This window comes from Heloderma suspectum, chromosome 4 (genome assembly GCF_057233095.1).
Source record: "Heloderma suspectum isolate Gila_16-S chromosome 4, 16-S_ref, whole genome shotgun sequence".
NCBI classification, from domain to species: domain Eukaryota; kingdom Metazoa; phylum Chordata; class Lepidosauria; order Squamata; family Helodermatidae; genus Heloderma; species Heloderma suspectum.
Window position 1 is genome coordinate 314,509,363 of NC_139461.1, and position 23,798 is coordinate 314,533,160.

At 54.6% G+C, this 23,798-nt stretch overlaps 1 protein-coding gene across 1 annotated transcript; it reads left to right on the plus strand.

The window, feature by feature from the left end:
* The first annotated feature begins 1,340 nt into the window (after window positions 1–1,340).
* LOC146349098 (waprin-Phi1-like) lies at window positions 1,341–9,158 on the plus strand. The gene is made up of 4 exons (XM_084854954.1): window positions 1,341–1,468; window positions 1,818–1,967; window positions 7,470–7,622; window positions 8,984–9,158. The coding sequence occupies exons 1-3, from the start codon at window positions 1,366–1,368 to the stop codon at window positions 7,619–7,621; spliced, it is 405 nt and encodes a 134-aa protein (XP_084711080.1). The 5' UTR covers window positions 1,341–1,365; the 3' UTR covers window position 7,622; window positions 8,984–9,158.
* Window positions 9,159–23,798: the final 14,640 nt, after the last annotated feature.

Below are 23,798 nucleotides of genomic sequence, written 5' to 3' on the forward strand. Positions count from 1 at the left end.
CAAGGGTAGCCCACTGCAGGCTGGCTCCTCAGGAGCATGCACCACACCGCCGCTGTGCTGCCGACGTTCCCGCCGCCACTGAAGCCAAGAGTAGGCTGACGAAGGGGCTGACGAAGCAAGTCGCTTTGAGTGGCTCAGGCGAGGGAGCAGCACACCACGCCAGGCACGCTGCAGGCGCAGCATGTACGAGTCCCTGCCCACGGGCTCGCAGTCTGAAGATGAGGCCCCAAGGCCCCAGCCACACGTGCCGACCTGGCCAGAGAACCCCGAGATCCAAAGGCCCATCTAACCCAGCAGCCTGTCTCCCACAGCATCCAGCCAGACGCCTCTGGGAAACCCCCAAGCAGGGGGCATGAATGCAACAGCTTCCCTGCTTGCTTGCTCCTGAACAGCAGGCCTGTGACATTCACCCAGCAGTCATCCCAAAGAATGTAGACGGGATGCACCTCCAGGCCACCCCACATGCTCCCCGACGCTGTGCCCAGGGCCCTCCTGGCCAGCCCAGAGGAAGCAGGGCAGAAAGGGAAGGCCAAAGGCTGATTTGGGGGCCGGCGAGGGAGGTCTCTTTCCTGCCCTCAGCAGCAGCCACAATTCAGGCACCAGACTAGAACCACCATATGGGGGCATATCCTGAAAGGGGGCAGATGAACCACCCCACCCCGCGCCACCACAGCTGCCGCCCACTCTGCCTGTTGGATTTCCCTGTCTCTGTGGGCATTTGCTGCGCCAGAATGCCTGAAGCCCAGGCTTCCTTGCTCCTAACTCTTTTCTGCTGCATAGCAGCACCATTAGACGTGCCCCACCCCAGAACTAGCTGCATCAAAAAGCTGCAAGGATCTACAACGTGCACCATTCTGACAGAACTCGTGGGAAACGCCTGCTGGTCACCAAGGAGTGGCCTCTGCTGCCACAAGGGCCCCAGCTGCCGCACACACCAGTCACCCAGTGGGCCTGCAGGAGCCAGCACTGTGGCCCGCTTTGCACTTCCGGGCCCGCAAGGCTTGCATGAGCATCATCGAGCCCTGCGTGCTGCTAGCGCAATGGGGCCAGTATCCGGCGGGCAGAAAGTGCCATGCACAGCTGACTGAATGGAGGCTCCCAGGGTCGTCCCGCACAGCTGCCTGCGCCTGCAGTTTCCTGGTTTGCATCAAGGCCAGCCGTGATACCTGATCCGTTCGGATTGTGCAATAGCACGAGGAGGGAGTTCAGCTCCACTTGGCCTCTATTCATCACCCAGGAGCCGGTCTACTCCTCCCTCCCTCCGTCCGCCGTCCCTCCCTCGCCCTCGGCCAGCCACACCTGGGAGAGCTTAAAGCCTGGCCTGGGGCAGGCAGAGCCCCGCACAGCCCTCCGCACAGCACCAGCATGAAGCCCAGCAGCAGCAGCTGTCGCCTCCTGCTCCTCTCCTTCCTGGGGCTCCTTGCCATCTGCGCTCAGCGGCTGGGCACGTCTGGACAGAACCTCACAGGTTGGTGCCAGCAAGAGCCAGCTCCGCCCGGCCCTTGGCAAGAGAGGAGCGGCTCCACACCGAGCCTGCCACGGCCAGAGCAAGGGCTCTGCTTGCCCACGGCCTGGTCCCCACAGCAAGCCTCTCCCCTAGAGCCCCTGCCACCCGCGGCTGCTGGGTACTGAGCCCACTGGGCACCTGGGGTGCGGCCCAAGTTGCCCTCCCCCCGGCCTTCTGATGCCGCACCAGCCAAGGACCCCTGCTTGCCAGCCCCTTGTCATCGGAGGGCGGTGGGAGGGGACTTCACCGAGGCCGCAGCAAAAGGTCCGAGGGCCACCAAGGACCCGCACCTCCTCTTTACCTTTCCCAGCTGCTGCAGAAAAAGCAGGCACGTGTCCCAACACAGAGATGGCGACGGCCAATGGGAACTGCACAGAGGAATGCCAGTCCGATGCCAGCTGCAAGGAGAACGAGAAGTGCTGCCGGACCGGCTGCGGGATGTCTTGCCGAACCCCAGATGGTAATGCTTGTGCTCCTCCGCCCCGCCCTGCGCAGTCGTGCTGTGCCTGTCTCTGATCCCAGGAGCCAGTCGCGGCTGGCCCTGGCTCTCCCACCGGGCCTCTTTGAGCCAGCTGTGTGGCTCCGCCTGGATGACAAAGTGCTCGGTGCTGGACCTGTGGCGGTGGGGAGGCTCCCTGGCCCCCCAGACAGCCCTCTGGCCCCTGCAGTGGCACAGTTCCCTGTGCCCTCAAGCCAAGGGGCCCTGCTTCACACAGTGTGGGTTTAATGCAACCGTGCAAGGTGGTTTGGCGTGCTTACGCACAAATATAACACGCACACCCGATATATACCTGTGCGTCATACAAGTCCAGGCACCAGGGAGCTGTGACTGGCTGTGACCCCTGCGCCGTGGTGGAGAGCACACGCTCGGTATCCTGGGATGCCTGAAGCCGCCCTGCGAGGAGCTGCCATCCGGATGTTTCTGCTGTGAGGCGGAGGAGGGAGTGGTGCAGGAGATCTGTAGCCACTGGGCCTTTTGCCAGAGCAGCACAGAAGCAGCTTCCCCCTGGGCAGATGCCACAGCCCTCCGGGAGTGTCTGCAAAGAGTAGCCAGGTGACTGGCATGAGTGGTCTAGCCTGGGGAAGAGCCTGCAGTGAATGAGACAGACACTGGAGCCACCAGGTTTGGAACGCGTGCATATACATCTGTGATGCAGCCACACAACTCTGAATGGTTGTGTTCTGGATGGCCCGTTCAAAACAAGGAACTAGAAAGGGGCAGAAAAGGGCAACCAGAATGAGTCAGGACAGGCAAAAGAGTTTTACATTAAGAAAAATGATAACTAAGAAGGGACCTAACAGAAGCCTATAACGCCAGGTTGGAGAATGTGCAGCCTTCCAGGTGTTGGTGAACTACAACTCCCATCAGTGCTAGCCAGCACAGCCAACAGTGAGGGCTGATGGGAGTTGCAGTCCAACAACATCTGGAGAGCCCCGTGTTCCCCATCCCTGCTGTAAAGTCAGTCCTGCTCTGGAGAAAGTGGATGCAGAGATGTTTCTCTCTGCTTGGGAGACTGTCCTTCAGGGCTAGCCTCAGAGGTGTGGTCACCTGAGGTGGTAAGCCCAAAGGGCACCCTCCCTCTCACCACAGAACTCACCGGGGAGATTTCTTGCTCGGCTCTCCTTTGCAGTGAGGCTGGCAGAGGAGACGTTCCCATGGGTCAGATCTCTCTGCTACTCTGCTGCCCTTAATGGCACCTCAAAGCCACCAGCCCCACTTGGGTGCATCAGGAGCAGCCTTCTGCCATTTGTCCACCTTGCCCAGGACTGTCCACTCTGGCTGGCAGCAACAGATCTCCAGGGTCCCGGGCAAAGAAGAGCCTTCCCCATTGCCTGCTAGTGAAGTTCCCATTTCCCCCCTCTGCATGCAAAGCAGGGGCTCCGCCACTGAGCCCCGGCCCCGAGGGCCTCTTCTTCCTGCTTCTGACTGGGCACACTCTCGGAGAGGGAGGGCTGCCCCAGGGTCACAGGTGACTCCTCCTGCCCCTTCTCCCCAGATCCTGGGCTGTGTTTTGCCCATGCCTGTTTCAAGGCCAGGAGGCTGCAGTGTGCCTCTTGCACGGGGACTGGTCTTCTGGGGCAGGGAAGCGCCTTCCTCCTTTCCAGGCTGCTCGGCTGGGGCACAGCAGGCTGCCGTGTCTGAGATCCAGGGAGGTGCAGCTTCTGGGAATCGCCTGCTTTATCCAGGCTTGCAGCCACTCCGAGGCCTGGGACTCTCCCAGGTGTGTTTACCATTGTTATATTGGTTCAAGTCTGGCTTTGCCTGGATTCCTACAAGTGCAAGAATCAGTCAAAAACACTCCTGGAAGGAGAAGGAACAAACATGAGGGCCATTGGGAGGAGAGACCCATGCTCAGGTTGAAGGCGAGGGGCGGGGACGTGAAGCTGCCTGGCAGATGCAGGAGGAGGTGCCTGGGTCGTTCCAGGAGCCCCACGAGTGGGGATCTGCCCTGGGCCACAAGGCAGAAGTCGAGAGGCCCAGGGAGGAGAGGCCATCTCCTTTGCAGCTCCACGCTCTGGGTCTGGCTTGAACTTCCCAGCCGAGGCACGGGAGCAACAGGACCCTGGGGCGGCTCCAGGCCATTTCCAGAAAAGCATTTTGAAGGACTCCTGGCATTGTGCCGTCTAGTCCTCCTCGCCTGAATGCGCTCGCCTGGCTTGGGGAGGGCAGCTACCGGAAGCAAGCAGCACCTTTGGACTGAAGTGTGTACAGCTGCTCCACACATTGGCAGGGATGGAGAAGAAACCAGAAAGCCCGGCTGGGGCAGGCCCTCCAAGCAGCCCCGGCCACGGCCAGGAAGGCATCAGCTGAGGAGGCAGAAGAGAAGCGTGCGCGGCGCCCGCAGGCGACAAGACGCGGGAGGAACACAAGCCCCCTCCCTGGCAGAGGACGCCCACGGTATTTCGGAGGGCCTCCCCAGGACCTGGCTTCCCAGCGGCGGAGGAGACGCCTGTCCCCTCTGGCTGCCCTAACAGCGGACAAGGCGACTTCCAGACTGATGCGCCACGTGCTGTTTGGCTGCTTGAGTTAAGCGGACCACACGGCACCACAGGCAGAGGGTGTGACGGATTACAGTGCACGAGCCCCGAATGTTCCTGTCCAAGGGTGTCTGTCCACATCGCAGTCATGGTCAGTGCCTGCTTGGTGCCAGACTGGAAGTGCAGCCAGGAAGCTGCATCTGGGAATAGAAGGCCTGGAAGCCGCCTGTGGCCCAACAGGCCTGTCGGGGACTGCCCCAGTTGCACTGAGCCCATCGTTGCTGGGGTCGAGACTGTGGGGCTAGCAGGGGTCTGGGGCACAAAACCCTCGTGCAGGTGAGGAAGATGTTTAGGGAAAGGGGAGCAAGGCACTCAGTGGCAGAGGGCCAACTGGAGAGGCAGTCTCCTCGGTGGCTGGCCCACAGCAATGGGCTTCTGTCCTTTTGGAGACTCCCAAAGCCTCAGCTGGGGCATCTCCTCAAAGCACCGGCTTTTGGTGTTTGATGACAGGCCGGTTCCAAGGTGGGTCTGTGTTGCCTGTGTTTCCATGGTGTGTTTTGACACTCCCAGTTATTGCGTAATGACGCGATGTGCCCCAATTCTAAAGGAGAGAGTTAGGTATCTACATTAGGGATGTACAGATTTTGTAAAATCCATTCCATCTGCATTTTGTGGGTTGTCAGGTGCCTTTCGTTCTGTTGTCCGCTCGTTGACGAAATTGGATTTTTCCTAATTTCCCGAATTTGCACAAATTCACATGAGCAAATAAAACTTCTCCAAAATGTGCAAATCCCCGCCCAATGTGCATTTTCATGCTTTAGCCTTTGGGAAAATGTGCATTTTTGGCCGGGTTTTTTTTATTATTTTACCTTTTTTCTACAGCTAAATTTGTGTAAAATTCCAGCAAGTCAAAAAACAGGTCTGCAAGTCCACGGAATCCACGTGACTCATGAAAAGTCAGTCTGCTGTGGAATCCATGGGTCGGATTCATAGAAACCTGAACTCATTTGATTCGGTGACAAATTTCTCCGATATCCCTAATCTAAATAAATAAATAAATGTAAGCATGACAGAAAAGCAATACTGCTTCATAGCAGCTGTACTAGCTGTGCCTCAGTTGCACCGCGCTGCTTGTTTGGACAAAGAGGCAGAAATTATCTTTGTCTATCAAACCTTTACGCTGCAGAGAACTTCAGTGTTTGCTTCTCCAGAGAATCTGCTTTTTCTCTCTGGCTTCATTCCCATCAGAGCGGGGTGGGCAGCTTGTTTTAGCCCACCAACCATTCCCATGGTCCCTTGCCTTCAGCTATACTGTCTAGGGCTCATGGTAGTTGTAGGCCAGATCACCTGGAGGGCCAAAAGTTGCCCACCCCGTATTAGAGGATCACAGGGTTTGGGGTAGGCACTGTGGCCCTTTCGCATTCCAGAGGCTTTTCTGTTCAGGCTCCCGTCTAAAGTAGCTGAAAATTCTCCCGACAGTGGTCCTTTAATTAGTCATTTTTAATTTGCAGCCAGAGGAACTCTACCATTTACTTATTCAACCTTTTATTTGCCTGACTCTACTTTAGCAAAAGAACAAAACACAAAGGATGGATGGATGGATGGATGGATGGATGGATGGATGGATGGATGGATGGATGGATAGATAGATAGATAATCTGTGCATTCATGCTTTAGTGAAAGCATGAAATGAGATTATTTTTTAAAAGACAGGCGCAGAGAAACAACCCGGCAAGATTGGGCATCACTCTCTGCACTGCCGAGTGCCTCACAGACCACTCCTCCCTCCGAGTGCTCCGTGATACCTTACCAGCCCAGCCACACTGGACAAGCGGACTCTGCAACTGCTCTCGCAGAGTCAGCATCATCACTGCAAGCTCAGCTGTCCTGGTGCAGGGATGGGGAACATGTGCATGGTCCTCCTGATGTTGCTGGAATGCGACTCCCATCATCCCTCACCATTGGCTATGCTGGCTAGGGCTGATGGGAATTGCAGTCCAACAACATCTGGAAGGTCAGACGTTTCCCCATCCCTGCAATAGGGAATCCAGCCAACCCCATTGCTAAGCCATTGCATTCCAGCATCTTCCTTGTTGCCCTGTGTTCTTTGATAGCACAAGGCACTGGCTTCACAGAGGTGTCTGGCCTCTCTGTAATAACTGCGTGAATGGATGATGCCCATTCTGGACAAAAGGACTAGAGTGGAGTGCATCCCCCTGCCACTTGCTGTGCCATTTTGCCACCTCCTGCTCTTCCCTGTCACACAACCCAAAGCTGCAGAGGTGACAACCTCTCTGTTCTCAGACCTGCTGACTGCAGCTCCTCTAGCTTGCGGTGCAGAGCCTTGATGGCTGGGAAAGGGCCATTGCTGGTTCCTGGAAGCAATAGGAGAGAGCTGCAGCTACCGGGCGGTATAGAAAAGTAATTCACAAACAAACATGCTCCCAGGCATTTTTATGATGGCTTCTAAAGTCACAGCTTTATTTTTCTTCTAAATTAATAGTTAAACAGTAAGACATTTTAAGGCATAGGATCAATTACCCTCGCTCCTTAGTGGCAAGCATGATTTCCCAGTGCCCGGAATCTTCAGCAAAAGGAGACTCCCACGGGGAGCAGGGCTGGAACATGCTTCCCCCTGAGAGCTGCTGCCAGAGCCAAAAATGCATGTTGAACAGATTGTTAGATGTCCTCGTTCCACTCCGATGCCCAGCTCCTTCCTCTTCTTTCTTCCTCTGATTCCTGGGTCAAATTGCCCTCCTGCTTCCCCCGCCCTGCCCACCCAGGAGAGCGCTGAGGCTTGGACTTTGCCAGATCCTTCTGGGGTTCTCCTGCAAAACGTGCCCAGCGTCTCCCGTTCACACCCCCACTCGCCTACTAGCAGGAAAAGGCCCAGGCAGCCTCGCCTTTTCCTGTGCTCTCCGCCATGGGCGTTTGGGGGCGAGCCGTTCTCTCCTGCTCACACGCTGCCCTTCTCCCCTTGCAGATAAGCCTGGTTCCTGCCCAGAAGCCATGAACGGAATCTCAATGCTGGGCTTTTGCGCAGACAATTGTGAAAGTGATACAGATTGCGAGGGCGACATGAAATGCTGCAGAAATGGCTGTGGCAAGATGGCCTGTTCCGCAGCCAAATTCTGAGGTGAGTTGATGGCTGACACTGAGCCTCCTTTGGAGCCAGGGGGGCTGCAAGGCCTGTGGCAGAGGCTCCAGATAGAGTGGGACACATGGAGAGGAAAAGCTTTCCCAGAACCAGAAAATGAGAGGCATCTGTGCTCTTCCCCTGAGTGCAAAGCCTGCACGAGCCCCTGGGCTTTACCTGGACATCATGCTCTGGATGACACACACAGACCCCTTGAGCAGCGAGTGGAACTGCTGCATGTGGCTGTTTATTGCAGACACACTCTCCAATGTCCCGCGAATGAAAAGAGGGCATGTGGAGCAAGGGGCTCTGGCAGCTCAGTGGCATAAGCTGGTGGGCAACGGTGGGCAGGCTCGGATGTGCCGCCACAGCTCAGAAGAGGGGACTGAAAGAACCCGCAAGGGCCGGCTCTCGCACCGGGGTGCAGAACCTCTTTCAGATCAGGCTGTGAACAGGTGGCCAGAATTTCTAAGTGCAGATAGCAGTTACATAACAGGAGGGTCTCTCTGAGCATATGAAGAGTGCCTTTCCCTCACCACTGAGCCATTGCACCCTCCACACACACACTCACAATTAAGAAGTAGGGCTTAGAGGAGAAAGCCCCAGCGCCCTTCTTTAGAAATCAAACACCTCCATGGACAGCAAAATCCAGCCAAATAATGTGTAATTCTGTTTCCCTTTGCACCACAATACAATTTTGGTTTTTCCTCCATCTGGCAATATCACAAAATCAGGTTATTTCCCCCGACAGTCCCCCCGTGCTGCGCCATGTTCTCAGGACCCGGCTTCAGACAGACAGCAGCTCCCCCAGCCTCAGCTGCTCTGCAGGGTCTGGGTGGCATCTGTGGAGGGAGGGAGATCAGAGCGTGAGGCTGAAAGCCAGGGGGACAGGATCGGGCCCCGCTGGAGTCATGAACAGCACTTCAACAAGCTGCTGCGTTCTCTGCTTCAGCCTCACATCTGTAGTCTGGCCTGAGCCCGGCCTCCCTCACGGGGTTGCTGTAAGCCTTACTGAAAACTTAGAATCATAGAACAGCAGGGCTGGGAGGGGCCGACAAGGCCATCGAGTCCAACCCCTGCTCGGTGCAGGAATCCAAGGCGGGGCATCCCCGACAGCTGGCTGTCCAGCCTCGGCTCCTGTGAAGGCTCCGCCGCAGCCGCCCAGGAGCGCCGCTGGCGCCGCGTCAAAGCACGCGGGAAGGGCCCCCGCTCGCCCTCCGCTGGGCCGCGCCGCCCCCGCCCCCCTCTCCGCCCCCGCGCGGCCGAGCCTGGGAGGAGGCGGCGGCGGGGGGGGCGCGGGGCCCGGCCTCTGCGCCTCGCGCGCGCGCCCCTGGCTCACTCGGCTCTTCCTCCCTCCGCAGGCGCCGCCCGGTCCCGGCAGAGCAGCTGAGGCCGGGGAGCCGCCGCCCCGCCCGCCGGAGCCAGGCCCCGAGGACGTGACGCCGCCCGCAGCCTCCGCGCCGCCCGCCCGCCCGCCCGCCCGCTGGAGCCCCTCGCGCGCCTCCGCAGTAAACGCTCGCTGTGCACGGCCCCCGGACTCCGCTGCCTTTGTGGCTGCTTGCGCCGCCGGCCGCCCTCGCTTCGCGCGCGCGCCCAGCCCGCCGCGCGGCCGCCCCCGCAAGGCGCCAGGGGCGGGGCGCTGCCCCTGCCGGGGCCCCGCCCGCCGTCCCGGCCCCGGCCCCGGCCCCGGCCCGCCCGGGCGAGGGCGAGGGCGAGGCGAGGGGGCGGCCTCGGCTCCGGCCGCGGGCTGGCGGACAGGCCGCGCGCGCGGGGGCGCCCGGCCCGCAGGCCTGCAGCTGGGCGCGCGGGCGAAGGCGCTCCCATTCTGCTCTCTGTGTGAACTCGACCTTAGGCCCTTCTTGCGTAATGGGGCTTTTCATCGTGGGATGCGGGGCGGGGAGCGAAGAGGCAATTTCCTGCCTCACCCCAAGCCCTGAGGTGTGCGCCAGCCAGGGCGGGCGGGCGGGGGGGGGCGCTCTCCTTTTCCCCGAGTGGTTTGCTTTTCGACATTTTCCGACCCACTGGTTATCACAGGAAGGGAATTTTCTGTGCCATTTCCAGGCTGCTGTAGGTGAGGGGCCCAATTCTGGGGCCTCTCAGGGGACTGGAGGGGCTTTGGATCCACTGGAGCCCAAGCCACCCATAGCCCCCCAACCCCAAAGCATCTCGTTTCAGGGCCTTACGCCAGTTACTGCCAGCAGAAGCACTGAGGCCTCCCCTGTTTGTGCACCCCCTGCAAATTTACATTTAGCAAACAACTTGCAAATGAACTGAGTTCTCACAAAGCTTGCAGAGGAGCTGAGATGTCTTGCAAAGTGCTTCACTTTGAATTAGCTCACGTTCTGCAAGCGTCTCTTAACTGGCAATTGCACAACCTAGGAACATCACTGAATGTGCGACAAAGTTGGGAGGCCCGATTTCAAAGCAGGCAAGAAGAAGGCTGGCATTACTGATGAGTGTTGCGATCCAGTGTCACTATATCAAGGGGCTCTAGCAGCCACTGGCTCTGCCAAATGGCGCCCCGGCGCTGCTCAGCCTGCTTCCAGCATAACACTCCGGGACTCGCTCTGGGGAGCAGTAGATCTGCGCACCTCCACATGCCGGGTGCCCACCCCATGTCCTGTGGGCATGCTGGCCCTGGTCAGCTCCTTGGGCAGGGCTCTCTGCTTCCCTGTGCGCACAGCAAGCCTGGCATCCATTGGGAGGGAGCTCAAGGGATGGGGAGTGCTCCCTCCTCCAACAGAAGGGCCTGCTTCCAGCCACTGTGGAAACTGCAGCTCTCAGCCAGCCGTTGCCAGCCCAGGCACCAGTGTGTTACGGAAACCCAGCAGGAGGATTTCTGCTTTATCAGATTCTCAAACTGGAACTTCTGCTTGGCTGCCCCACATGTCAGCTATAGGTCCAAGGAAAAAGAGGGAGAGAAGGCAAGGGGACGACATACTGAGGATGCCACAGAGTAGCCCCGGTGAAGCCAATGGGACCACCTGCTCTGTCTTTGGGCTACCCCTCCTTCATGGGGCCATTGTTGCTTAACATGGGCTTGGTCAACCTGGTCTCGGAACCAAGGGTGAGAGTTCCCATGTCTAGGAGATTGTCTTTTCCCCCTTGCTGACCTTAGTGGCTCAACCCATCCCTCCCAGCCATCTGGGACCCCAATTTGTACGTTATACCAATGAGGTATAAGAAAAGCAGAAGGCATTTATTCAAATACAAAGAAAGGATCCATGAAAGAGGGGCTGGTCAAATGAAAGCAATGGTACCGCCCAAAATTCAGCAAAACACACTGCTGCATGTCCCTGTATGCAAGTTCCACTCCCCGTTCTCCTGGTGTCCGGTGACTCCTCAGGGACCTCTGCACTGGTCTGGGTAGACAACCTCCCAGGTGAAGAGCCTTGATCCTGAAAGGGTAGAACTGGGCTGGCTGACTCCTCAATAAGCAGCTTCGGCAGTGGGAAGAGGAGGGCTGTGCCCAAATGTTATTTAGTATTTTTCATTTAAACTACTTACACGCCACTTGATATGATAGCATCTCTCAGTAGTTTACATAAAAATAGATGCGGCTCAGGAGCTCAACTCAGGTACCGACAACAAGCAGGATGGCAACCGCAGCTTCTCCCTTCCACAATCAGGCGAGGCAAATGGCATTTGCAGCAAGAGTTCAGTCCCTTCCCAGAAGCTGGGCGCTTCTCTCCCAGTTCCTTGCCACAAGAGCAGAAGTTTGGACAGCAACCCCTTCTCGCCCAGCAAAAGTTGCAGAAGCCTTTTTACTTGGCATTCTTCAGAACTCATGTTCCCAGTAAAATGCAGTGAGGGCGAGTGGTTTCAGGAGCGTTTACAGTTTCTTCCTCTGATAGCAGAGACACGGGCACAAGGTTTAACTCCGGCCTTCCTGTTTTGCTTGTACTGAACCATGTAGGTAGGGCTGGCCCAAGAGATTTTGCTGCTCAGGCAAAGAATGGGGGGGGGGGGTCCTCCGACAACGGAAGGAGAAGCCGATGGTGACTTACCCAGATTTCTCAAGGAGCTGGCTTTGGTCCGTGCAGGGCTCCATGAACAAGTGCACCACACCATTCTAAGTCCCTTCACAGGGACATATTTCCAGATGGGGTGGGGAGATTGGAATGGCAGGGGCTGATCAACCGATGCGAGAGGCTTCCCTGCCCCCAATGCAAAAGGTTTTGCCCATCCTTCCTTACAGCTGACAAAGCTGTGAACAATCGAAGCTTCACATTACTTACTCCAAAGCAAACATTAAAGAAACACAGGGGCAGCCTTCTTTCTCCCCTGAAGCTCCCGATGCTGTGAACAATCACATTTGGAAGCTTCGCATTAATTTCTCCCTTCACAGCCTTTAGGAGAGTTAACCCTCTGAACACTTAAAGCGCTGTGGTTCCAACCAGCCCCCTTTAATCCCCTTCCTCCTTTCTGCTGAAGTGCCCAATGCTGCAAAGGATTGAAGCTGAGAATGAATTACTTACAAAAAGCAATGAAGCAAACATCAAAGACATGCACCTTCAACATTAAGGGTCCTAAGGGTGCAATCCTACTGCAGCAGGCAGCTGCTTCACAGCCTTTAGGGAATTAGTGCTTTAAAATGTGCTATTTTGGTTGAGGGGGATCGCTGCAAATTCTGAAGTGCACATTCAGGGGACCAACCTCATTGACCACAATGGGAGTTATTACTGAGTAGACACTAATTGGTTTATGCCGGGAAACACAGGGATGGGAAACATAGGGACAGGAAACATCCCTTGACTGGGGTCACGGTGAAAGGCACACCCCTGGGCAGGGCTAGCATACCCGAGGTAAATGCAGGGGTTGGGGCACACAACAGCTATACCATAGAGAACCCGACTTAAGGACAAGAGTTGGACTTAAAGGAGTCTCAGGAAATCCAGTTTTTCCATGAAAAGTTCCAGGGTGGCTGCGGGATAGCCATGACGTCATGTGCCCCAAACAGCCTTGAAATGGAGCCCGCTCACAGCAAATCAACTGTGGAGATGCCCCAAGATGGCGCCCCCTCCTGTTCCATATACAAAAGCCGATTGGACTGTTTCTTCAATACTGACAATGGAACAGCATCTCCACTGCCCCTGAAGGCAGCAGGTTAGCTCAGAGGGCAGGCTGCTTGGCACTCGGCTCTCTCCTCCAACACCTTGCTGCCGCCTCCCAGCATCTGTTGCCTGAGGCGACTGCCTCACTCGGCCTAATAGTAGGGCCGGCCCCGCATGTAGATAACCCCTCCCTCTGCTATGCAGATTAAGGGTCCACCCCTTCAGTTCTCCAGGCAGTATCTGATTCCCAGCACTAGGTGGCTGCAATAGGGAGGCTTCCCTTTTTCTTACCATTCAGGTTCAGTGACCAGGGATTCCTTGCCTGGCTCCTGAAGCACTGGGAAAGTGGACAGTGCAAACTGTACCCACTGGAAGGAAAGAGTGGCAAAGGCAGGAGCAGGGACAGGAAACAGCAAGGTCCATTTATTTGAGGATTTATAAGCCACATTTTGACTCAAGGCACAGAACAATATCTAAACATCCAAGGAAAACTACAGACCAAATCAGCAGCATTATCTTATCAGCAGCAGGAATGATACAAAGGCAACAGAATTGCATTTCATTTTTAGGTTGAAAGTCTGTATGAAGATAGCCTGTCTAAACAGACCAGGTTCTGCCTGGAGGAGGCAATCTGGACTCCAAAGGAGCCCCCACAGTAGGCATCCAATGCAGAGATGCATAATTGATCTTCCTTGACCAGGGAGGTCCTGAGGTATCCTGAGCACTATGTTTAGTGGAAAGCCAAGACATAAATTCAGTAAATAGATTTTTTAAAAAAAAATCCTGGACCCTGACCACAGACAGGGCTTGAAAGGTAAGGACTGGTACTTTAAAATTAGCCCAGAACCACAGGAGGAACTTCCACAGGCCTTACGTGCTCCCAGAAGCAGAAGCCCACTACCTGTCTGGCTGCCACATTCTGGACCAGATGAAGTTTCTGAACTGCCTTCATGGCAGCCAGCCCCATAAACAGCACATTACAGTAGTCTAGCTGAGGGGAGCCAGGAGCCCTCCCGCCCATACTGCAAATCTGCCCTTTCAGGGGAAGTGGAACTCATCCCAAGAACCTCCATCTTGCCTGTAGCACCAAGTTTCAGTGGATTCACCCTCATCCAGCCTGTTGCTGGTCTTGGGCACTCATTCAGGGGTGACATCTGGTTCAGACCAACAGGAGAGGGATAGACCTGAAAGTCATCAGCAGATTGATGGCAACCCCCCCCCCCCGAAGTCTGAGGGAGCCTCTCCTAGCGCTTTTTGTGTGGACACAAAGGCATAGGAGACAGAATCCGTCCCTGCAGAATGAATCCCACATGAATGTTCCCACAGGGAAAAACAACAGCCCCCAACACCATTTTCTGCACTCCCCAGTGAGGCAGGAGCTGTGTGCACGCCCGCCTGCCTGCCCGCCCTGCCCCCCCACACACACACCCAACCCACGTAAATTCAGAAGGGTTCCCGGAGTCTAATGGTATCGAAAGCCACTGAAGGTCCCAGGAGAATCCAGAGGATTGCACTCCCCTTGCCTCTTTCCCAGGGAAGGTCATCAGCCAGGGTAACCGAGGCAATTTCAGTCCCAAACCCCAGTTGGAAAACAAACTGACAGGGGTAGGGATAAGCTGTGTTGTCCCGGAGATTCAAAGCCTCATGGCAGCCGCAGCCCACTGAGCCACTGTGGCCAACAACGGGAGAGCCAAAACCAGCGGGTGGCCTCCCAGTTCACTGGCCCATGAGTTTCTTTCTTCTTCTGCAGACCACCTGCCAAGGAAGCTGTGTGACTTGCCCAAGAATGGAGACAGATCCAGCTCACAGATGGATTTTAAATTTTCAAAAAGTAGGGTGGGGGTGTCAACTATGGTTTGTTTCTCCATCCCAGCAGCCTCAGAGACAGTCCTGGGTGTAACATGATACCTGCATAACATACAAGCCCCATTCCAGCATTAAACCCCCATATACTGATGCAGCTCAACCCCAGAGCATCTGGTCAGTTGGCCACCCGCCACGCAACCTAAATAAGGCTGATCTCACCTAACCTCGTTTTCTGCTCTCAAGAATGCAACCGAAGCCTTGCACGCTCTTTTTGAGCAGGCTGCCCCCGGACCACTGCAGGGATTGGAGATGGCTTCTCAGCCCTGGCAACAAGCCATTCTGGCCGGGTGCACACAATATTTATTTATTACAATATTTATATACCGCTCCTCATCAGAAGATTTCGGAGCAGTGAACAACATGATAAAGAATAAAAAAATGGTTAAAAGAGTTAAAACGTTTTTTTAAAAGACAATCCCAACGAAGTGGAGTTCAACAAACCACGGCTGGTCATGCAAGAAAGGCCTCTTGAAAGAACATCTTCAGGAGGCACCAGAAGGAACACAATGTTGGCACCTGCCTGACCTCTAAAGGCAAGGAATTCCACAGGAAGGGGGCCACCACACTGAAGGCTCTTCTCCTGGTGGACTCCAACCGGGCCATAGGTCCATGTGTAATGTCCATGTGAGAGCCAGTGTAGTGTAGTGGTGAGAGTGTCGGACTGAGAGCCGGGAGATCCGGGTTCTAGTCCCCACTTGGCCATGGAAGCTCACTGGGTGACTTTGGGCCAGTCACAGACTCTCAGCCCAACCTACCTCACAGGGTTGTTGTTGTGAGGATACAACGGTGAGGAGGAGGATAATATAAGCCGCCTTGAGTTCCTTGCGAGAGGGAGAAAGGCGGGGTATAAATGCAATAAATAAATAAATAAACCACCAGGAACATGCCCTCTGATGACCTCAGTGACCGGGCAGGTTGGTAGGGAAGGAGGCGCTCTCTCAGGTATCCTGGTCCCAAGTTGTTTAGGGCTTTGTACACTAGTACTAATACCTTAAACCTGGCCCGGTAGCAAATAGGCAGCCAGTGCAGTTCCCTCAGCAAAGGAGTTACACGCTGGAAAGGGGCAGCGCCCGACAACAGCCGAGCTGCTGCATTCTGCACTAGCTCCAGCTTCCGGACCAGCTTTAAGGGCAGCCCCACATAGAGCGCATTGCGGTAATCCAGTCTTGAGGTTACTAATGCCTGTACCACCAAGGTCAAGCTATCCCTGTCCAGGAGAGGCTGTACCTGGCGAACCAGCCAAAGCTGGTAAAAGGCACTCCAAGCCGCCACAACCACTTGGGCCTCCAGCGACAATGATGGATCTAGGAGTACCCCCAGACTACGGACCTGATCTTTCAGAGGGAGTGCAACCCCATCCAGAACAGGCAATGAGCCTATCTTCCAGACCCGGGAACCACTCACCCACAGGGCTTCCGTCTTGCCAGGATTCAGCTTCAGTTTATTGGCCCTCATCCAGCCTGTTACTGCGTTCAGGCACTGGTCCAGGACTTGCACAGCCTCTCCTGATTCAGATCTCACAGGGAGATAGAGCTGCGTGTCATCAGCATGCTGATGGCATTTAGCTCCAAATCCCCTAATGACCGCTGCCAGCAGCTTCATATAGATGTTAAACAACATTGGGGACAAGATGGTACCCTGTGGCAACCCATAGCTCAATTGACAAGGGGCCGAGGAATAGACACCCAATGTTACTCTCTGAAATCAGCCCCATAGGTAGGACCGGAACCACTGTAGCACAATGCCTCCAATACCCATCCCACAGAGTCGATCCAGGAGGATACCATGGTCAATGGTATCAAAAGCTGATGAGAGATTGAGCAGAATTAACAGGGTTGCACTCCACCTGTCCCTCTCTCGATGAAGGTCATCCATCAGGGTGACCAAGGCTGATTCAGTCCTGTAACCAGAACGAAACCCAGACTGAAATGGGTCTAGATAATCAGTATCCTCCAAGAGTGCCTGCAATTGGTTCGCCACAACCCTCTCAAGTACCTTCCCTAGAAAAGGGGTATTTGCGACTGGGCGGTAGTTGTTTAATACCGTTGGGTCCAGGGTGGGCTTCTTCAGGAGTGGCCGCACTACTGCCTCCTTAAGGACAGCTTAAGGAGCATTTATCACTCCCTGGACCCACCCAGTCGTACCACTTCGGCTAGCTTTTATTAGCCAGGAGGGACAGGGATCAAGAGGGCACGTGGTCAGTCACATTATTGCAAGCATCTTGTCCACATCATCAGGCCGTCACAACTGGAACTGATCCCACAAAATCGGGCAGATGGTGGCATCAGACACTACAAAAAGCCATGCTGCGGCAAGGGTCATTATCCAGCCCTGTGCCCAGTACAGCACCAGCCCACGCCGGGTAGCTTATGAGTGGCTTGCTGGTTGTGCAGACTGGGACGGCGGCTGGGTTCACATGATCACAGAGGGGGATTTACACAATGACCCTCAGCAGCACTGCTTGTCGTGTCACATGAACCTGGCCAGGGTGGCTTGCTGCTGTGGGCGACAAGTTCTCCCAGAACCCATGGGTTGTTGCAGAGTTCTGGGTGGCTCGTTACCCATAGCAACAAGCCACCCTGGCAGGGTCACACAATGCCACTCGCCGCACCACTGGGGGTAATTATGGAAATCCCCCTGGCACATGACTGGCATGTGTGGCAGGGGGAAATGGGCCTCTGGGCTCATTTTCTCCTCAGTGATCATGTGAACTAGTTCGGTGGTGAGGTCAAGGCTGGAGCAGATGTGAGCGACTTTATCCATGTAAAATCTCTGCAAAATTGTCACAACGAGCTACTGAAGGTTCTAACCCTTGCAAAGAAGGGGGCAGGATGTAAATGCCCTTTCTTAACGACGCAGCAAAGGTCGGCTGGATGAGACCATGGTGGCAGAGAAGTGAAATTTCATCTTAGAAACTCCCCTGGTATTGCCCCCGGGCAGAGATCTCCCGGCAGCAATGCTCTCTGGTGATGATTGGGGCCGGGCCCACGCTGTCCTCCTTCTCCTGGGGGGCCAGCCCAACACCCTGTCCCTGCCACAGCTGCCTCTCATGAGACATACAGGAGCAAGAAGGCCCGTGGATGCCACTTTGTGACTGTGAGCAAAACAGAAGCCCACAAAAATACAGTAAGGATTTATTTATTTATTTATTTATTGCATTTATACCCCGCCTTTCTCCCTCTCGCAAGGAACTCAAGGCGGCTTACATTATCCTCCTCCTCACCGTTGTATCCTCACAACAACAACCCTGTGAGGTAGCTTGGGCTGAGAGTCTGTGACTGGCCCAAAGTCACCCAGTGAGCTTCCATGGCCAAGTGGGGACTAGAACCCGGATCTCCCAGCTCCCAGTCCGTCACTCTCACCACTACACTACACTGGCTCTCTCAGGATGTGGCAGAATTGATAGAAATGGCTGGACTGTGACGAGGCAGACTGGAAATCTGATGCTGAGGGCTAAATGTAGGGATTTGAGTACGGAATTCCTCCCATGGGCTTCACTCATCATCCCTCAAAGGAAGGCAAGGCTGAGAACCAAGGAGTGGAGAGAGACATGCTGATGATCGTCACCCTCCCCCCTCTCCCGCAGTCCCACATCCGGGCTCCCCGGCATGACAGGGGTTGGACTCGATGGCCTTGTAGGCCCCTTCCAACCCTACTATCCTATTCTTGTTGTTGTTGTTGTTCAGTCGTTAAGTCGTGTCCGACTCTTCATGACCCCATGGTAGGGATGTCAGAGAATTTCGCCACGAATCTCGGGGAGGCCGAATGCCAGCGCATTCGGCCCCCTGAAATTGGTGGCGAAACGGTCTGCCACCCCCCGCCCCACCCCCCGGGACGGGACTTACCTTGGGCGAATCCTCCTGGTGGCAGCGGCTCCGGTGGTGGTGCGGCGGCGGCAGCTGCAGCGGCCAGTCTTCCAACCGGCTGCTGCCACCGCCATTTCCAGTAAAACAACAACAAAACGTGATAGGCTACATAAAGATTTACGTAGCCTATCACGGCTGAGTAAAAAAACAAAAAACCCGCGCGTATGCAAATGGCGGCGCCCATGGGCGCCGCCATTTGCGTTCCTTATTTTGGCACATCTAGTCTACGTAAACATTTACGTAGACTACGGCGAAAATAAGGGGAACGCAAATAGCGTAGCGTCTACACTATTTGCGTTCTCCTTATTTTCGCCATAGTCTACGTAAATGTTTACGTAGACTAGACGTGCCAAAATAAGGAACACAAATGGCGGCGTCCATGGGCGCCGCCATTTGCATACGCGCGGGTTTTTTTTTACTCAGCCCTGATAGGCTACGTAAACATTTACGTAGCCTATCACGGCTGACTGCAGGGACGCAAACGGCAGCGGCTACAGCCGCCGCCATTTGCGGCCCGGCCGGCCAGGATTCGGGGGTGGAGGGATGGAGCGCCTCCCCCCCAGCTAGAATTCCGGGGGGGGAGGGACGGAGCGCCTCCCCCCCACCGCGAATCAAATTTCGTTACAGGTAAGTGACTTTCGTACATCCCTACCCCATGGACCATAGCACGCCAGGCCTTCCTATCCTCCGCTCTCTCCCGGAGTGTGCTCAAGTTCATATTCACTGCATCGGTGATGCTAACTAGCTCTCTCATCCTCTGCTGTCCCCTTCTCCTTTTGCCATCAATCTTTCCCAGCATCGGGATCTTTTCCAGGGAGTTTTCTCTTCACGTTAGGTGGCCAAAATATTTGAGTGCAGCACTTTAACAGCATCATCTTTTAGGATTTTAAATAGCTCAGCTGGAAGACTGTCGTCTCCGCTAGCTTTGTTGTTAGTAATGCTTCCTAAGGCCCACTTGACTTCACTCTCGAGGATGTCCGGCTCAAGTTCCGTGACCGCACTATCATGGCTATCAGGGCCATTCAGATCTTTCCTGTATAGTTCTTCTGTGTATTCTTTCCACCTCTTCTTACTCTCATCTGCTTCTGTTAGGTCCCTGTCTTCTTTGTCCTTTATCATGCCTGTCTTTGCACAAAACGTTCCCTTGATATCTCTGATACTATTCTATTCTATAACAGCCTCATTCCCCCGTGCCACTGGGTGTCTTCTGCCACATGAACATCTGTTATGGGACTGCCATTAAAAAAAACAACTCACTCCAATCAGGGTTTTCCCCAAATGTGAACATGTCCATAGCTCACCTGGGGAATGCCATGGCTGGCATTCTTTTTCATCCACCCACCCCCCACCCCCCACAATGTTTTTTGCCAGGGTCTTTGAATTCAACATGCAGGATCTTAAAAATGCAACCAGCATCAGCTGGGAGAGGGGGCTGGTTATTATTCGAAGGGCAGCAAATGGGGAGGGAGGATTTAACTCTCTCCCCCCCACACACTGTGCTCTTGAGGAAAATCCCTCATCTGAAGTTGTTTCTTGCATTGGGGGAGGGGGAACCCCATTGGCACCCCAGCTGTTGGTCCCAGCATTATGAAGGCACCTGCACAAAAGGGCACTTTGGCCCTGCTTTTTGCGGGTCTGCGGGCACGAAGGCCCTCCCCTTTTAATACCATCCCTGTGGACTGCCAGCTCCTGAGGTGCATTATTGTTGGCAGTAGTAGCAGTAATAGTAGTAGTTTATATTTATTAAGGGAGTTTTATACCATCTTCTAAAAATATTATTTTCCTAGTGCACAAAAGCAGAATACAATCAATAAAAAGAGGTCAGCATGATTATAAAAAAATAAATAAAATAAAGGTTGTTCCTGACCTCGGCCAGGCTGGCTGTGGCTGACAGGAGCTGGTCCAACCACATCTGGCGGGCCACCGGTTCCCCATATCTGCGGTAGACTGTAGCTTAGATGACTAGCCAACCTCGGTAGCAGACCCTTTGCTGAAAGCATTCCATGGCATCTGGTGCTGGCTTCCTTGTCTTAAAAGCCCATTTCCTGGTTCTGCCAGTCTTTCCCCCACCCCACTGCCCCACTGCCCCCCACAACTGCAGCAAAGCCTTCTCTAAATGACCCCTTTCTTAACATGTCAATAAGTCACACATTTACATAAGGTTGTTTCTTAGGCCTGGAGCCTGCCAAAATTTTATTCGGGGACAATTCGGGGACCATAGTGGAAGTCAGACAGAGAATGTTGATGAAAAAGGCTACAGGGTGGCTGGGTGGTGGGGCTGGAGGATGGTCAGCAGCACGAACTTGGCAAGGAGGTTTCAAGGTATCCGGATGCAGGCTGGAAGAATGCAACTCCATTGTCTTCTAATTAAATTTCCAAAGCTGAAAAGCTCTATTGTCCCTGCAGCTCCCCCCTTCCTTGACTCCTCCAGTCTTCTGCAACATGACCCAACTCAGATCTCTCTTGTCCTCCCTTCACTGATTGCAGAGAACAAAAGAAATCAGTTAACATGGGCTGCAGTCCATGATGTACTTAGAAAATCTTCTTGCAGGGACTGCCTTGTAGGAGGAGGCTACCAGACGGTAGCGGGGCGGGGGGACTGAAGGAGGCCAAGCAGAAGGACTGCTTTGTCCAGTGGAGATTTTAAAATGGAGCCATCATTTCTTAGGTGCAATGCAGCAGACGAGCTTGTTCCAAGGAGGAAACTGCAGAAATGACCACTTTGGCCATGGGAATGAGGAGAGTTTTCAGCGGTTTTGAACTGTTCTTCGCAGGTGTGGATCGCTCATTGTAGTGTGTGATCATTACAGTGAACCAACAAACAAGCCAAAGGGCAGAAAATGCTCTACACCCACCCTAACAAAGGATAGAAAAGTAGAAACTCCCCCCCCCCACGCGCACACACAGCCAAAAGAAGAGGAGCAACCCTTAACAAGAAACTCCAAAATATATTGGGCACATGAGCTAAAGCAATGTCAGAAATTCCGTACAGAAAAGTATAGTAAAACACGCTTCAGGAGAGAAAAGGAGGGTCAGACCTTCAGGGAACTATATCTGAAAGGGGCAGGGGGAGTTGTACAATTATATATTTAAAAATAGGGTCTCCTAGTGGATAGCTAGCCATCACAAATACTCAAGGAGAATTTCTACCAGGTTATATCCCAATCCCAATGGTATTATGTTCCAATAAGATTCAGAAAGGCGTATAAGCTAAAAGACAATAGATGCTGCAGATGTCAGATAAGTGAGGTGGACGGTATTTGGCCATGTCCAACAATCATGGATTGGGGGGATTCAACAAGTGAAGAGTGTGAGATTAATATTAAATCCAACGGTTACTGTGTTAAGTTACATGGGGCTCGAGGCTGGCTAGACAGTGAAATGGGGATTTAGAAATGGATAATATGTCATGGCAAAAATGCTGATAGCAAAGAACTGGAAATCAAGAAAAGTGCCTTTGCTTAAGCAGAGGAACATTCTGACAACAGGCAGAATTATGGCAATGATTAACAGCCACCCAGGAAATGAAAAGACCATGCAGGATTCTTAGAAGAATGGGAGTCATCTGTTGCTTATCGGAATGAAAACAACAGACCAGAAAATGTCTGCGTGGATACTGCCATTATACATATTACGTTGTCATTCCAAGATGGGGAATTCAGGCCCAACGGAGCCGAAATACCGCTGGAGGCCCTGGCCAAGTATTCCCTTGTGGGGAAACTGCAGGTGATGTGCTTCTATGGGAACTGATGGTCAGACAATCTTCTGAATGGCTACGAAATACGTGGAAGAGGGCATGCCGTTCTCTGGGCCCTGCACTCCTGGCTGGGGATGCTGTTGCCATCCTTGTATCTGTGTGTGAAGAGGCCAATGGTGTGGTCTGGTTTGCACATAATGAGAAGCCACTGTGAGCAAATTTCCCCGTGGGGCTTATTGTTGCGGCTACGGCCACCATTTTGACTATTTGAGCTGCTGCAGGGGCGCACCGTAGCTTGTCACCACGTGCACAGCCCGTGAGGGTGGGTTGCCGGGGGGGTTAACAAGCCACCACAACCCTAAAACAGCTCACGACGGCTTGCTCAGTCTGCTGCCCAGGCACTAACTGCTGATGGGCAGCTTCGGGGCCTCTGGTTGCTCTCCCTGCCTAGGGCTGCTTGTCTGTAAGCCAGACTTGGAAGTGACTGCCGGTTAAATAGAGGACTGTCTTCTTCCAGCCCTTCTGGCGGCCCTCTGGCACTGGCCATCCTCCAGGGAGCAGCGTTTGGGCTCTGGAAGCGAGAAGCGTGCCGGGCCTGGCTGCCTCTTCCTCCTGATCTGATGTGGGAGCAGTGGGCCTTGGCAGCCTGCTGGAGCATCTCAGCTCTCTGCCTCCGCCGATGCTCAGCCTGCATATTGGTAAATGGACTCCAATGCTACAAAATGTCACAAGGCTCTGGTGTCTTCCTTCCAAACTGAAAAAGCTGCAAAATCGAAGGATCCCAGCAATATTTTAAAGAGCTACTCCAGCAATACCAGAAGAACTCGTCCAGGGCTGGCTGTCCAGGGCCTTAATCAGGCCCTGGAAAAACCATAGCCCTATCCCAGCCCAGAGAGGCCGGCCCAGCGGCCCATTTCAAACCAGAGTCTTCCTCATGGAAATTCTGCTGTGCACAGAGGGGAACAGGCAACCCAGGAGGGGCCTCTTGTGCACATTCAAATGAAAAGGGAGGAGAAGCATGTGCATGCTCAGGAAAGCATCTGGGTGCGGTGGAGCAGCATGGCTGGTCTCCATAATCCCCCCAGAAACCCGCAGTTGTCCCCTTCCACCTGCCTCTAGGGGTGGACCGAGCCCCGCGGTGCTTCTTGCTTCACGGCTGGGCTTTGGGCTCCCCATCCAGCAACGCTGAGCTGCATAGGTTTGGCCGAGCCCCATTCCTACAGTGCCTTGACCTGGCAGCTCCGCGCATGTCAGGATGAAAGAGGCAGGTGACAAATGGGCCCTGCATGGGGCCTGGCACGCACAATCCTGGGGGAGGACCGAAGTGGTGTATTGCTGGCAGCGGCCCACCAGCCACCCAGATGGGAAACTCCATGCACGCATGCGCTTGAGGTCGTCCAGCCCTCCTCGCTGGGCTTGGCTAGCCAGGCAAAAGGATACAGCCCAAGGGGGCCCCACTCGGGGCATCAGTGCGAGTTCCGTGAGCACCATGGAGACACGGGTCCTCTTCCTCTTCTGGGGGCTGCTCAGATCAGTGGCTGATCGAGGGCAAGGAGGTTAGTGGGAGCATGCAAGTTTCTCCATCTAGGAGAGGCTTGAGCAAGCCGGGGGGGGGCGCAAGGGGGGGGTCTGACATGTTCTCCGCTGCAAACGAGGAGCTCCCTCACCATCTCAAGGGGCAACCTAATGGGTG